Source organism: Canis lupus, chromosome 4, assembly GCF_011100685.1.
Source record: "Canis lupus familiaris isolate Mischka breed German Shepherd chromosome 4, alternate assembly UU_Cfam_GSD_1.0, whole genome shotgun sequence".
NCBI lineage: Eukaryota > Metazoa > Chordata > Mammalia > Carnivora > Canidae > Canis > Canis lupus.
Window position 1 is genome coordinate 40,411,189 of NC_049225.1, and position 15,323 is coordinate 40,426,511.

The 15,323-nt window shown below is 49.5% G+C and overlaps 1 protein-coding gene across 4 annotated transcripts in view; it reads right to left on the reverse strand.

The window, feature by feature from the left end:
• Positions 1 to 15,323, reverse strand: part of ERGIC1 (endoplasmic reticulum-golgi intermediate compartment 1) — a 105,435-nt gene extending 90,112 nt beyond the window's left edge. Inside the window, exons 1-3 of one of the 4 annotated variants that reach the window (XM_038534740.1) lie at positions 15,211 to 15,323; positions 12,528 to 14,025; positions 2,512 to 2,674 (exon numbers count right to left, since the gene is read on the reverse strand). In XM_038534740.1, coding sequence (XP_038390668.1) covers positions 2,512 to 2,674; positions 12,528 to 12,645 — 281 coding nt within the window. In that variant the 5' untranslated portion in view covers positions 12,646 to 14,025; positions 15,211 to 15,323. Of the gene's footprint in view, positions 1 to 2,511; positions 2,675 to 12,527; positions 14,026 to 15,210 lie in introns of those variants that run through there. The other 3 variants (XM_038534743.1, XM_038534741.1, XM_038534742.1) reach the window with 3 other exon arrangements.

The following is a 15,323-nucleotide window of genomic DNA, read 5'->3' on the forward strand; positions in this document are numbered from 1 at the left end:
TGAACAGAAAGGCTCAACTGAAACTGAAAATTGAGCAAGCTGAGCTTCCAGGGTCAGGTATCTAACAGAAAGCATTACTTTCTGGGGTCATAAAGCCTTGAGTTTAGGGGCTGGTTCTGTTATGTTGCTAGCTATGTGACTTTGGGCCAAGCCCTCAATCGCTCTGAGCCTATCTGTTCAAAATGGGAACAATTAGGGCTAACCCCTAGGCTGCGGTTGAGTGTGGAATGTCAAATGTCCTCTCCTTCCCAACTTCCCAACCTCTGTGGCAGCTACCGTGCCATTCCAAGCAAGGGAAGCCAGTGAGGATAGGAGAGGGGGGGTTACCCGGTGGCACACCGTTTGGACAGGCAGCCAGCCACCCATTCCCACTTTGGGCAGGCCCAAGTAATGTCTGATTTCCCAATTCCTCAAGACAAAGTCAGTAGGAAACATTTTCCATTCTCACTGCTAGAGAAATAAATCCTTTCAGACGTACCCTTAGGAGAAAACTAGACACATTTCCAAACACAGAGATCTGGTAACAAAGCATCCAATCTCGGTGAAGTTTGAGCTCTCTGCCAGGTGCCAGGCGGGTGGGGAATCTCACCTTTTTGGGGTTGGCCCCTTCCAACCTGCCCCTCTCCTTCCTTCATTTGATAAATATTCTCTGAGCACCATCCTGTGTGCAGGCTTGTGGCGTCAGCACCAAGGACCAGGCAATGAGCAAATAGATTTGGTCCCTGCTCTCAAGAGTTTAGACTCCATCGACAAGGAACGTTAAATGACAAAATACACTAAATGATCCGAAGGACGTGTCCAGGGGTGATATAAAGGTTTGGCCAAGCAAGGGGTAGGGAACGACCCAAATCAGACTAAAGAGGCAGTCTGAGAGGATCTTTTTGGAGGAAGGGTTCCAGATGGCCATGCTAATCCAGTTAGTTCCTCCTCTACAAACTCTTTGCCACCCCCATCTACTTTTCCTGCCTTCGCAGTACTCACCTCAATAAAAAATAACTTTTTATGCCACTGCTTGTTCACCATTGCCCATATTTGTTCCCCACTAGCCTGGAAGCATCACGAAGGTAAAGACAAGGTTTAGCGCTGCCTTCAGCCCAGGGCCTGATCCTGGAGACCCGGGATCGAATCCCACGTCAGGCTTCCGGTGCATGAAGCCTGCTTCTCCCTCTGCCTGTGTCTCTGCCTCTCTCTCTCTCTCTCTGTGTGACTATCATAAAAAAAAAAAAAAAAAAAAAAAAAACAGCATGTAGCAAAGCAGTTTCCCAGGTTCCAGAAGCAACTGATGCTGTCCCCAAACAAATTAATTTCACCCACTGGGCCAGTGAGTGGGTGACAAGTTCCCAAACAGGCCCAGGGCTGCCTTCTGATTTCCAGGCTCCTCAAAGCAGCCCAGGGAGGCCAGCATTCCTGTGCAAACATAGCCACATGCACCGGGCAGGTGATGGGTGCCAGGGACAGGACGGAGGGCAGCATGAATACACTATCTTGGTCCAGACCAGCTGCATCTACAGAAGGAAGCCTTCCCCAACCAAAGACAGCAGCCAGGGATGGTGGAAGGGGCACTGGAATCTGCCGTATGGCCCCCAGAGTGGGAGTGAAGGGGTTGGGGTGGGTGGGTAGAGAGGGTCAGGTCCTGCCCTGGGCCTCAGTTTCCCTATTGGCTAAGTGACACATTAATCCCTCCCTCATAGGTCAAGATGCAAACATGCTATGAGGTAAAACGGTGAATCTCATCCACCTCTCCCTGCACCAAGTTTTGGATTTGTACATATTGTGTGCTAGTTGTCTCTGAAGCCAGCATTTCCCAAAGTGTGGCACCTGGGCCACCAGTATGACCTGGGGTGATTTCAGGTAAGATGGGGACCTGGTAGCTAAATGGCATTAGGCTTCACACATTCCTGCTGAGTCCTCACTTGGACATTCTGAGAACATCAAAGAAGTCTCAGGCAGTGCTATTCCTTTTTTTTTTAAGATTTTATTTATTATTTATTTATTTGTTCATGAGAGACACACATAGAGAGAGAGGCACAGGCAGAGGGAGAAGCAGGCTCTATGCAGGGAGCCCGACGTGGGACTCGATCCCGGGACCCCAGGATCATGCCCTGGGCTGAAGGCGGTGCTAAACTGCTGAGCCACCCGGGCTGCCCTCAGGCAGTGCTATTCCGTGGTCAACCTCTCATCTTTCTGGCTGTGGCCAATGTCTTTTTTTTTTTTTTTTTAAACAGACTCAACAACTTTGGCAGGCACCAGCTAGCTGGAATGGAACAGCCCTGCAATTATTGGTAGCTATTTATGGCAGGGGACACTGCTTCGCCATTTTCAAAGATGTTCTCAAGCTAGCTTTTCTAAATAAAAATATGGTTTAAAAATTGAATACTTTAGAGAAAAATTATTAATATTATATGTTGTTTAGGAGTATGCCCCCAACTTATGGAGCTGATACCAGAATGGTGGAAGGCTGAGAAGTAATGAGAGGAGTTACCACCTCTGATAGTGACAGGCACATCTTACCCCATCCTTTTCTCTTCTTCCTGGCACATGGCCTGCCTGGGTCTCCTGGCCACTCCTGCAGCTGGGTGGGAGCATGTCCCTTGGTCAAGACGGAAGTGATGGTGCTGTATCCACATCTTCCACTTAGCCTTCCACATCTCCCCTTGTCTCCCCACTGCCAGGCCTGAGAGAAGATCCAACACAGCCTCAGGGAGGACAGAGCCACAAGATGGAAGGAACCTGGGTTTCTGGGTACTTGTGAAGGGCAGAGCATCCCCAGCCATTTTGGGACTTTATGTGAATGAGAAATGAACTTCCATTGCATTAAATCACTGCAGTTTTCAGGTTTATAGAAATTAGCTGACTTAGGCTAATATAAAGGAGGCATCTCTAGTCCAATTTTCTGCCAACCTGGAAATCTTCTATGATAGTCTGGATTTCCTGGTGCTTTTTTTCTGTAACAAATAATTACTGAGTACCTAACAGATGCCAGGCAGTCTTAAGGGCTTCATAGAGACAAACTCAATTAACCCTCATGACAATCTTGGGAGCCAGGCACTACTGATTCTTTGGCTTGTCTTGCGATGAGGCAAATGAGGCTCAGAGGTGTGAAGCATCCTGCCCAAAGTCAAATATTTAGGAAGTAGTGCAGCTGAATCTTGAACTGGACTGTTGGAGATGGACAAAGCCCTTCCTCTGCCACAATGCCATGTGCCTCTGCTAAGCACATCACCCAGGGATTGCCATGCCCTCTGTGCCAGTCCCTGGGCTGGGTCCTGCAGAAGAGAGCACAAGTGTGACACTGCCATAGCCTGGAGTCCTTTGAGCTGAATAGGAAGGGAGGAAGGCAGCAAGGGAGCAAGGGAGCAAGGGAGGCATGTAGCACAGAGACAGATGGAGAGAGGAGGAGCTGGCACAGTCAGGGAGGGCATTGCCACTCAGGAAGAACAGGAAAGACTTCATGGTGGTGCCTATGGGTGGCTGAGCAGGGCGGGTGAGATTTCAGCTGGTGGAGACCAACAGGGAGATGTTCTCACCCAAGCCAATAGCCACCTCCTGGGTCCACAGGAATTGGCTCAGGACAGGCCCACCATCCTGTCTCCTGTCGGGGGCGTAAAATACTGTGGGACAAATCTTTAAACCACCCCCCTGCACTGGATGAAATACTCCTAGTCCTTTCAAGGTTTCTCTTACAGGCCTCACTCTCCAACAGGCCTTGTTCTCAGCTCATCTTTCAAAGAGCCCAGGGAGTAAGGGAAAGAGTGGGGATGATGGTGTCAGACCACCCAAGCCATGACGATACCTCCTACCCCCTCCCATGAGATAGGTGGTTCCTACTGCAATGCCCCTCCCTACAGGACAACTTCGCCATGAAGAAGGTAGGGAGAAAGACAGCTGATGGGGGGGGGGGCAGTACAGGGGCAGCCTGGCAATGCTGCCTGAGCCAGCAGAAGGTGAAGGCCACCAGTGATGTCATGCAGTACCCCCGAAAATAGGCACCAAGAAAGCATTCCACCCACAGCCCCGTCTAGTCATGAGAAAACATCAGACAAATCCAAACTGGAGGACATTCCTGAAGACACTGGACAGTGTTCCCCAGGTCTGCCATGGTCATGAAAAGCAAGGACTGTGGAACTGTCCTCAACCACAGGAGACAGGGGAGGTATGAGCACTGGATGTGGTGCAGGAGCTTGGATTGAATCCTGGAGCAGTAAAAGGACCGGAGTGGAAAACAGGTGAAATCCACATAAAGTCCAGATTCAGTTAATAATAATGTACCAATATCAGTTTTTTAGCTGTGACAGGGGCAGTAATGTTTTGTGTGAACCGTGGGGAAAGCCGGATGAGGGTATCTATATTATCTTTACCACTTTTCTGTAAATCTAAATTATTCCCTCCCCCCAAAAAGTGTATTTAATTAAAAAGAGTGAGAGAGAGAGAAAGAGAAGCAAATGCCAGAAATAAAACAAGTCTCATGAGTTTGGGGGTTAGGGAGGGGAGGATTTATATTTGGCCCAGTGCATACATCCCCCAGCTTCTAAAACTGAGCCTGGCACACTATAGGGTCCCAATAGATATATTCAATGACCAACTGGCTCCACCACTACAGCCCATTCCTGCCTGCTGCCAGGGGCTCCAAAGACCAGCTCCAGCTGCTCCCTGGTGGAATGGCTGCACCCCTCTGCTTGGCTCCACAGCAGGGGCTCACTAGCCATAATCTCCTGCCCCACAGATGTGTATGGTGACAGGAAACTATCATCCAGGCCCGGCCTCCTCTACAGTGACCCAGAATCCCTCCAAGGCTTTCAGAAAGACAAACTGTAAACACAACTAACTAGATGGCAGGTAACATTGGCCGTAGCAACTCCTGGCTAGACATGTCTCCAAAGGCAAGGGAAACAAAGGCAAAAAATGAACAAGTGAGACCTCATCAAGATAAAAAGCTTTTGCACAGCAAAGGAGACAGTCAACAAAACTAAAAAGACAATCTACAGAATGGGAGAAGATATCTGCAAATGAAACATCAGATAAAGGGCTAGTATCCAAATCTAGAAAGAGCTTATCAAACTCAACACCCAAAGAACAAATAATCCAATCAAGAAACAGGCAGAAGACCTGAACAGACATTTCTCCAAAGAAGACATACAAATGGCCAGCAAACACATGAAAAAATGTTCAACATCACTCAGCATCAGAGAAATATAAATCAAAACTACAATGAGATACCACCTCACAGCAGTCAGAATGGCTAAAATTAACTCAGGAAACAACAGGTGTTGGTGAGGATGCAGAGAAAGGGGAACCCTCTTACACTGTTGGTAGAAATGCAAGCTGGTACAGCCACTCTGGAAAATAGTATGGAGGTTCCTCAAAACTTAAAAATAGAGTTAACCTACCACCCAGCAATTGCACTACTAGGTATCTACCCCAAAGATACAAACGTTGGGATCCAAAAGGAGATTTGCACCCCAATGTTTATAGCAGCAATGTCCACAATAGCCAAACAATGGAAAGAGCCCAAGTGTCCACCAACAGATGAATGGATAAAGAAGAGGTGGTATATATATCTACATACACACACACACACACACAACAGAATACTACTCAGCCATCAAAAAAAATGAAATCTTGCCATTTGCAACAATGTGGATGGCACTGGAGGGTATTATGCTAAGTGAAATAAGTCAATCAGAGAAAGTCAATTATCATATGATTTCACTCATGTGGAATTTAAGAAACAAAACAGAAGAGCACTGGGGAAGGAAGGGGGGAAAAAGCAGGACAAAATCAGAGAGGGAGATAAACCATAAGAGACTCAATCAGAAAAAACCAACTGAGGGTCGCTGGAGGGGAAGAGGGTAGGGGATGAGGTCACTGGGTGATGGGCATCGAGGACAGCACATGATGTAATGAGCACTGGGTGTTATAGAAGACTGATGAATCATTGAACTCTACCTCTGAAACTAATAATATATATGTTAATTAATTTTTTAAAAAAGAAAAGATGGCAGATAACATCAGGCATGTCCGTGGAGTGGCCCACCAAAATTCAAGGTGACAACACGTACCTCCAGGGCACAAGAGTGTGGTTAAGAAAGTCAGCTCTGGGGGACGCCTGGGTGGCTCAGCGGTTTAGCACCTGCCTTTGGCCCAGGGCGTGATCCTGGAGTCCCGGGATCGAGTCCTGTGTCGGGCTCCCAGTCCTGTGTGCAGGCTCCTGGCATGGAGCCTCCTTCTCCCTCTGCCTGTGTCTCTGCCTCTCTCTCTCTCTATGTCTATCATGAATAATAAATAAAATCTTAAAAAAAAAAAAAAAAGAAAGAAAGAAAGTCAGCCCTGGCATCACAGATGAGCCCTCAAGTCTCGGCTGTGTTACCCGCAGTTTGTGTGACTTTAGTCATGTCCTGTCCCTTCTTTCTGCCCAGCAGCCTCACCAGACAAAAGGGAATAAAAAATGGCTCCTACCCAACGTGGTGATCAACTGAGGGAATCCAAGAAAGCCCATTAGCCTAAATGGGGACTATCATGGGCACTCTTGTTATCACAACACAGTCCTGCGAAGGTCACCTGCAAGATATGCCCTGGAGGCTAAAGATATTAAAGGATCTGGAGCAAGGGAGTATTACTTAGCCCCGGGACTGCTGGAGAGGAAGGCAAGGTCCAGTGGCAGAACTGGCCGGGTCGTCCCATCACCACCCAGAGGAAGGAAGCCCCAGGCCCCAAGGCTACCTCTGCCCACACCCATGGATCCCTCACTTCTCTGCCTCAGGCTCCAAGTCCGCCAGTCCACCTCCAAGAGTCCAGGGGCTCTGCCCCAAGTCCTGTCCATCCAGCCAGCATGTGGTCACACTGGTATGTGTGACACACAGATGGCATGCTGCCAGCCACAGGCCCTTGTCGGCTCTAGGAAGGCGTTGGTTTGACCCAGTATCATATTCAACAAAAATAAAATTAGAAATGATTACTAACTGTTTTCACACAATTTATAAGATTTTCATCATTTCCTGAAAAACTGGGGAATCTGAGGAGCAACCAACCACAGAGCCTCATTGGAGCTGCCCCTTCCCAGGGGAGTGTTGCTTTCCCATGGGCTACAGCACAGCCTGCACCAAATCACCCACCAAAATGGCTTCAGGGTATGTGACCAACCAATCATTTCCTCTCACCATAGATCTATATATAAACATTTCTCCCAAGAAGACGTACGAATGGCCGACAGGTGCGTGAAAAGCTGTTCACCATCACTGATGGTCAGGGAAATGCAAATCAAAACCACAATGAGATAGCACCTCACACCTGCTAGGATGGCCACCATCAGACAGAAGTATTGTCCAGGATGTGGAGAAAGAGGAACGCTTGTATACTGTTGGTGGGAATGCAAAGTGATGCAGCTGCTCTGGACAAAAGTGTGGAGGCTCCTCAGAAAGTTAAAAATAGAAACTTCCTAGGATCCAGCAATCTCACAACTGGGTATTTACCCAAAAGAGCTGAAATCAGGGTCCTGAAGAGATGATCTGCACCCCCAAGCTCAAGGCAGCATTCATCACAATAGCCAAGATGGGGAGACAACCTAAATGCCCATGGACAAATGAACGGATCAAGAAAATGTGGTACAGACACACAGTGGAGTATTTTTTAGCCTTAAAAAAAGAAAACCCTGCCATGTGCAATGATATGGATTAACCTTGAGGGTGTTCTGCTAAGTGAAACAAGCCAGTCACAGGAGGACAGATATGACCTGATATGCCCTTACATGCGGTATCTGACACAAAAAATGAAACCTGTAAAATTAGGGAGTAGATAGTGGGTGCCGGGGCTGGGGAGAGGGGGAAATGGGGAGTTGCTCTTCCAGGAGTCTAAAGTTCCAGTCATACGAGATGAGTAAGTCCTAGAGATCTGCTGTACAACCTATAGTTAACAATACTGCACGCTTAAAAATTTGTTAAGAGGGCAGATCTCATCTTAAGTGTTCCACCATAATTTTTAAAAAACTGAAGTAGTGTGACCACAGAGTCATGGCGTGCGAGTTTCTCACAGTGAAAGAACTGTTCTGTATCTACACAGGGACAGGGGGTGGTTAAATGAGATGATGCCTTGAATTTCATAGAAGAGTACACCAAAAGTCAATTTTTTGTATGTTAATTTAAAAAAGAAAATAAATTACTAATAACTGTGTCTATTTTGTGGAGCCAGAGTGACTTTTATTTTTTTTATTTATTTATTTTTTTTATTTATGATAGTCACAGAGAGAGAGAGAGAGAGAGAGAGAGAGGCAGAGACACAGGCAGAGGGAGAAGCAGGCTCCATGCACCGGGAGCCCGATGTGGGATTCGATCCCGGGTCTCCAGGATCGTGCCCTGGGCCAAAGGCAGGCGCCAAACCGCTGCGCCACCCAGGGATCCCAGAGTGACTTTTAAATCCAATGACATGACCGGCACAGCACTCCACCCACAAGCTGAGGAACCATCAGGCATTACTAGCTAAGATTATCATTGCCTTCTTTCCTCCTCCAAAGAGATTCTAGTCCTGGACTGGAATGCAAGACAGAAAATCTAATGCCATGAAGGGGTTCCTGCCACCAACACCAGGACCCAGTGTTTCAAGGACCTGTGACTGTACTTTGGTTTCATAACAGCCAGGCCTCTCATCTCCAGCAGGGTTTCCACCTTTTTGGAGAAACAGAACATTGATTCCACTTCAGAGGGATCATGCTTCCTGTCCAGCTGTGCTGTCCCGTGGGTTACAGGAGCAAGGGGCTCCAGGGGAAGGATTACACTGGCAGGGGTACCAGTCCCCAGGGGCCCCTTGATGCACCAGCTGTGTGATTCATCATCTCTGAGGTCCATTTCCCTGAATGTAGAATAGGAACAATAAAGCCCACTCAGGGTGAGTAGATTTGTAAAGCACCTCCATATCCCCTCGCTCTCGGCAGTACAGGGAACCCTGAGTTTCTCCTGCCTCTCCCAGGGGCCAAGACTCTTAAAAACACATACTAGTGATAGAGGTGTTGTTTTTTTTCCTGTCCTATACTTTTCCTGCATATAATGTTAAAGCTGACAACAGACAAGCTAATTCCTACTTCCTTAAAGGATCAATTAGGGCTGTTTCCCATGCTTTATTCTGAGAAATGGTACAGAGCGCCCTGTGAACAACAGGGTGGCTTTGACGATAGTTTGGCAAAAGCTGGGCTGAACCAAGTGACTCCACTCCCTCTCATGCAGGACTTCTCAGAGCCTTTAGAAAGGTCATGAATCTCTAAGCAAGGGACACAGTATGCAGCACAGACTGGGAGATCCTGTGTCAAGTCAGTCAAATAGGGCAGGGCTTTGGGAACTGTACACCACATCCAAACCACCTGGGGAGCTTATTAATTTGGGGTGGATACTGAGATTCTGCAATCCCCAGAGGTTCACAGGTGATGCTGAAGCTGCTGGTCTGGGACCACACTCCAAAGAGCAAGGGCATTGATGTAAAGGTAGACCACTTATCGACCACTTGACTGGTGAGGGAGGAACAGTCCCAGAGTAGGGAGGTGGCTTGCTGAAGGTCACATGGGAGTGACAGGTGGGACCAGATTCCACTCCCAGCCTTCCCTCCAAGCTGCCCTAGAGCTCTCAGCTCTGCTTCCTATTGCTTCTCCCAATTTTGAAACATCTCCTATTACCACTGTGCACTGGAGTCGTGTGAGGGCCTTTAAAAGAACACTGATACCTGATCCCCCGCCCTCAGAGCCCCATCATTGGGTCTGGAGTGTAGCCTGACTTGCGGGACTTTTTAAAAACTCCTCCAGTGATCCCAACTCACAGCCAGTGTCAAGGGCCACTGATGTAGAGGTGGTGAGTAAGTCTCACCCCCAAATGCCCTCCTCAGACCCTGCCTGCCCCTCTAAAGCATGAAGAAAACCACCTAGCAACAACTCCAGAATAAAACATGAAAGGATCACCAGTTGGGAAATGGCACTTAACAAGGCCACAGCTGGCCACAGCACTGTCTCAAGATATTAGGTATCACAGTCAGGAACCCAAACTGCCTTGAGAGGAGAGATTTCCATCTCATCACATGTCCAGAGGTGCAGGTAAACATATGCTCTATGCCTGAAAGCCTCAGGGGCCAATGTGGGAAAACCTGGACCCTCCAGAGTACGATGCTCCAAGTTAGTGTGAGACTGTTAGTGGGCATCTTTTTCTTTTTAAGATTTTATTTATTTATTCATGAGAGACAGAGAGAGAGAGAGAGAGAGAGAGAGGCAGAGACACGGGCAGAGGGAGAAGCAGGCTCCCCCTGGGGAGCCTGATGAAGGACTCGATCTCAAGACCCAGGGATCACGCCTGAGCCAAAGGCAGATGCTCAACCACTGAGCCACCCAGGCGTTCTATTACTGGGTGTCTTTAAAGACAATTTCTGAATCAGATGTCAGGCCAAATGAGGCTGGTTAAAAAAAAAAAAAAAAAAAAAAAAGTAAGAAAGAAAGAGCAAGCTGATGACTTTAAGCTTCTTAATGATCCCTGTAAGGAAAGAATTAGAGATGAGAAAGCCACTGAATCCAATTAGAGAAGATTTCCATTCTCTCTGAACTTGGTGAATGAAAGGGGAAAAGCTTTAGAGATAAGCCTACAGCTGACAAGTGGGGCTCTGAAGCCAGCTTCAACCCTAGCACCTTCTGCGGACCCACACTGCTCCTGAACTCTGCTGCACCTCAGTGGCTCACCTATAAAGGGGGACGACACCACTGTCTGCCTTGTAGGGGTGCTGTGGGGTTAAATGAGTTGGTATATGTGACATCATTGGAACATCATTGGAACAGGTGCTAGTAAGTCCTCAATAAACAAAATACAGACTTCATTTTCACATCATGTTTCCTCTGGTCTAATCTTCATTTCCCTTTTGCCCTCATTTTTAAGCCCATTTATGTTTTTAAAAAATTGTAAAATAGAGGCACCTTGGTGGCTCAGTCAGTTAAGCATCCAACTCTTGATTTCGGCTCAGCTCGTGATCTCAGGGTCGTGGGATGAGGCCTCACATCAGGCTCCATGCTCAGGATGGAGTCTGCTTAAGTTTCTCTCTTTGTCTAGAACCCTCCGCCCATGTACTCTTGCTTGCTCTCTCCCTCTCTCTCAGATAAATAAATAAATCTTTTAAAAAATTGTTGGAAAGTATGTGTTTCTGTCAGCTTCCCCAAGTTCCTTCTGGAATAAGGCAGGGTAGAACTACAGATACTCATGTTAACTAACTGCTGAGTGTTAACTTTGTGCTCAGAGCCCCCTGAGCTGGGGCTTAGCTTGGTGCAGCGAGTGAGGGGGGCCTCCCTCAGACAAAGCCACATGAGGAGCTGAGGAATTCATACTTGATCCTCAGAGCAAGGACCCTGTTTGAAGGTTGAAACCAGGACATGAGAAAATCAGGTTAACTGTGGAAAGCTCACTACGGAAAAAAGAAAAAAACAGGTCAACTTTGGAAAGCTCACTCAGGGTTCTCTCAAGAAGGCCTGGGGTCTCCTGGAGGAAGGCTGAGAAGCAATGGAGGCCGAACCAAGGCACTGCTGGAGGGCGGGGGGAGGGCTGGCATCATGGGCTTGTGACCTATGCAGTTATGTAGGATCCAAGCTCTGAGGGATCCATGCTTATTTTAATGCTCTGGTGTCACTGTCCTGAAATCCAACAAGGGGTTCTGCATTTCATTTTGCACTCAGCCCTACAGATTACATGGCGGGCCCTACCTTACAGAGATACCTCTCGCCTCTACATCTACCCTACCAGGTGAAGCAGTAAAGGTTATCACTTATCTTTAAAAAGAAGCTGAAGCTCTGAGAAGGTAAACTAATTGTCCCATGGCTTGGCTGGTCAGCAATAGGGCGGCAGCATACCCAGGGCTTAGGGCTTCAGCTCCGGGGCCTCCACTGTGGGAAAGCTGGTCATCTCTGCCCCCTCTGAAAGCAGTACCCAGGCTCCTGTGGAAACCACCCCCCACCCCCACCTCGAGCTGAATGGGAGGTAGGTGCTACTGACCCCTGCCAGCCGGAACTGGGTATGGTCAGAGCCAACACCCACGGATCTGGGTCACATGGCCAGTTCCACAACAGCAGCCGGCCAGTGATTAATGAAACAATTCAACAGGAGCAAAGCAAACACAAGTTATCTTTGCAGCCCCAGGATCCTGCCTCCTCCAACCCCCAGAAACAGTTTAGAGAGAGCAAATTCAAGGAAGGAAGGGAAAATTCTCCACCAATAGCTCAAAATCTGCCCAGTAAAGGAAGAGTTGGCGTACCAAAATCACACCATGCCTTTGACTTCCTTTGAACAGACCTGGAGAGACATTTCCAAGGGCGTGTCTGGCCCAGATGCTGTTCCAGGCACTGGAATTAGGATAGGGAAGAAAAGAGATAACAATCTTTGGCCTGGGGGCTCATGTTTTAAGGGGAGGGGGAAAGAGAAAAAGCATGATAATTAAAGTGAATTACACAGTGTTAGGAAATACAGGTGCTTACATGAAATAACACAAATAATGAAAATAGTGGCCAAAATATATTGGGTGCTTACTGTGTCTAAAATGCTTTACACACATGGACTCGTTAAATCCTCTCAACAATGGGTACTGTTCTCGTGCCCATTTCACAGACAGGGGAACACACAGGAGGTAAGCTGCACAAGGTCCCATATGCACTGAGAAAAAAAGGAGTATCGATAAGAAAGGGCAAGAGGGCAAGAGATTGCTATCCCCTCCTCTCCCCGCCTCCTCCTGATTCTGGCTAGTTGTATGGCGAGCAAAACAGGCAGGAAACCTGGTTTATCTTCCAGGCCTCACACTGGAGAGAGTGTCCAATCGCAGTAGGCCCCTCTCCATTCCCCAACAGTTCTTAAGAGATCGGACCGGTGGTAGGACCCTCCAAGAGTTCCCTTTTCTCCCAGAGTTAGCTAACAGCCGCTGAGTTCAAATCTCAACTCCATCAGTTCACCCATATATGGCTCTGGGCAAAAAGCTTCTACTGGGCAGCCTTTCATTCCTTTGATTTAAAATGAAGATTAAAACTCCCTCTCACAGGTGACAAGGGAACAGACATCAAGTCTTCAGAGCCTGTACAGGGGTAGACACCCCACTCCTGGGACCTACGATGCCCTCCTTCCCTTCTCTGCAATGCTGAGAGGGCAGGGCCACACGTACCCAGCTCTGTACTGTGGGCCACGTGGCAGAGGGCCGAGCAGGGTAAACATCTGATGAATGAACACTGAAGAGGAAGAAGGTAGGTGGAATGGTGGAACCTTCCTTAGAAACTGAGCCCCGGGGTTAGCATCTTAAAAAGTCTGGGTTCTCAGTACAAATGGCTTGTCCTCCAAAGCACAAATACAAAGGTGTGATATCTATTCCCTCTATTCTGTGGTAAGCCCAAGCCCTCAAGAAAATGTATTAAAACAATACCTCATTAAGCAGGGGACCCCAGGCACCCGGGCACCCCAAACCTCCAACTCAACGGGCATCAGGTTGGAAGCTGTGCATGATCTGGGACTCTGGCCCACCCCTCAGTCTAGTTCCCATGAGGTCCAAGGCAAGACCCTCAGCCTGAAGCTTCAACTTCCTCCTAAGGGGTTAGGTGCAGAGTGAAAGGATGAAATGACCAAAAGCGGTAGTTTCCCCAACAAGGTCAAAAATCACTGAAACCTACTAAATCATAGGAGGGGGGTGGAGTCCAGGAATCTTAATTATCAGACTGGTAAGGGGAGGCATTGTGGAACCAGGAAACCATGTGCCAACCATAGCTCTTGTGGCCCGCTGTTAATTGTCAGTATAAGGACTGTCCCTTGTTCCATCGGAGGAACTTTCCTTCTCTGAAACCGCCCTGGATCTGCAAGCATTTGTCTGAGATCCTGGTGCCAGCCTCTGGGCTTCATGGAAGGGGCAGGAGGAAGTCGGTAGATGTCTGTCTGCCACATGGCATAGGTGCCCGGGAAAGGCTGGAGTACCACATCAACCAGCGCATGGAGGTCACTGCCAGGCTTTCTTCCTGGGAAGGCTGTCACTTTACCCTGACTTCACTCTTACCTGTAGAGAGGGAAGGGGCAGGTAAGGAGGAAGAGTTCCCCCTGGGGAGGTAGGCATCAGAATCCCTATTTATGGGTGAAGAAATGGCCTTACGAAACTCCTCATTCTCCTGACATCCTACGTCTGAACTCTAAACCCTACAAGACTCTGAATTAAATGCTTCTCATGCAACCAATCCTCATGGGTGAGGACCTTATTTTAGCTCCAACCTGCAGGTAGTGAATTTTAGAGATACTGGGAGGGTTCAGACGCTTGCCCAAATCACTCTGCAGCACAGCTACGGGGAAGTCTGAACCTAGAGGCTTCATCCCTAACTTCTAGAATATACGGAGCTGCTCAGTGGAGGGAGCAGAGCCAGGATTCTAATCCAGCTCTTCCCCACACTGAAGCCCTGCTATTTTCCTGGCCAGACCCCCACAGTGTCACTGCCTCAGGCAAGGGCATCCCCTGGGACCCCATTCCTCAGAGGAAAGTCTGGCGGGGACCCTTCCCAGGCAGGATCTCAGAAGGCCTAGCCTAGCACAACGTGCGTGGACCATGAGGCAGCTGGACCCCACAAAGGACCCATTGTAGAGACTGCAGGAAGCCAAGGCCAGGCCAGGCCAGGCCCTCTGGGGAGCCCTGCCCGTGGCTCCTGACCTCCTCCCCCTCCCATGGTGCCCCCATACTCAGAACAGGACCGGAGCTGGCAGAGGCCTCCTGTTCTGCCTAGGCTGGGGCGGCCTCAGTCTGTGGAAACCTAAAACCCTGCAGCTGCTGCCAGGCGGTATGGGGCAGCGGACCCCTGCGGATCCCGGGCGCTCCTCGGAGGTGCCCGGGGCGCACCTGTCAGTGGGGGGGGTCCGCGACAGGAGGCTCCGTAAGGGCAGGAGCGGGCGGCTCGTTCGCTCCCCGCTGGGCTGCGGGGGTAGTTAATCAGTTTCTCGGAATCGGGGCAGCCGCGGCGGGTTTGCGCGGCGTCCAGGCCGGCTGCGGAGGGGGCTCGGCGGAGGGAAGGGGCGCGGCGGCCGGGAGGCGGGTGGCTTCGCCTCCCGCTGCACGAGGGGGCCCCCCGAGGCTCCGGCCGGCTTTGTGTGCAGCGGGGGGCCCGCCCCGGTCGCCGAGCGCCTGCCGAGGCGTGCGCCGGGCCGGGGGCCGCTCCCGCGAGGTGCCCGGGCCCCCTGCGGCCGCGCCCGCCACACTCACCTCCTGAAGTCAAAGGGCATCGTGCCGCCGCCGCCGGGGTGGGCGCGCTGCAGACGGGGGGCCGCGGCGCCGCGTGCGTCCCAGCCCGCTGCCAACGCCTCCGCCCGCCGCCC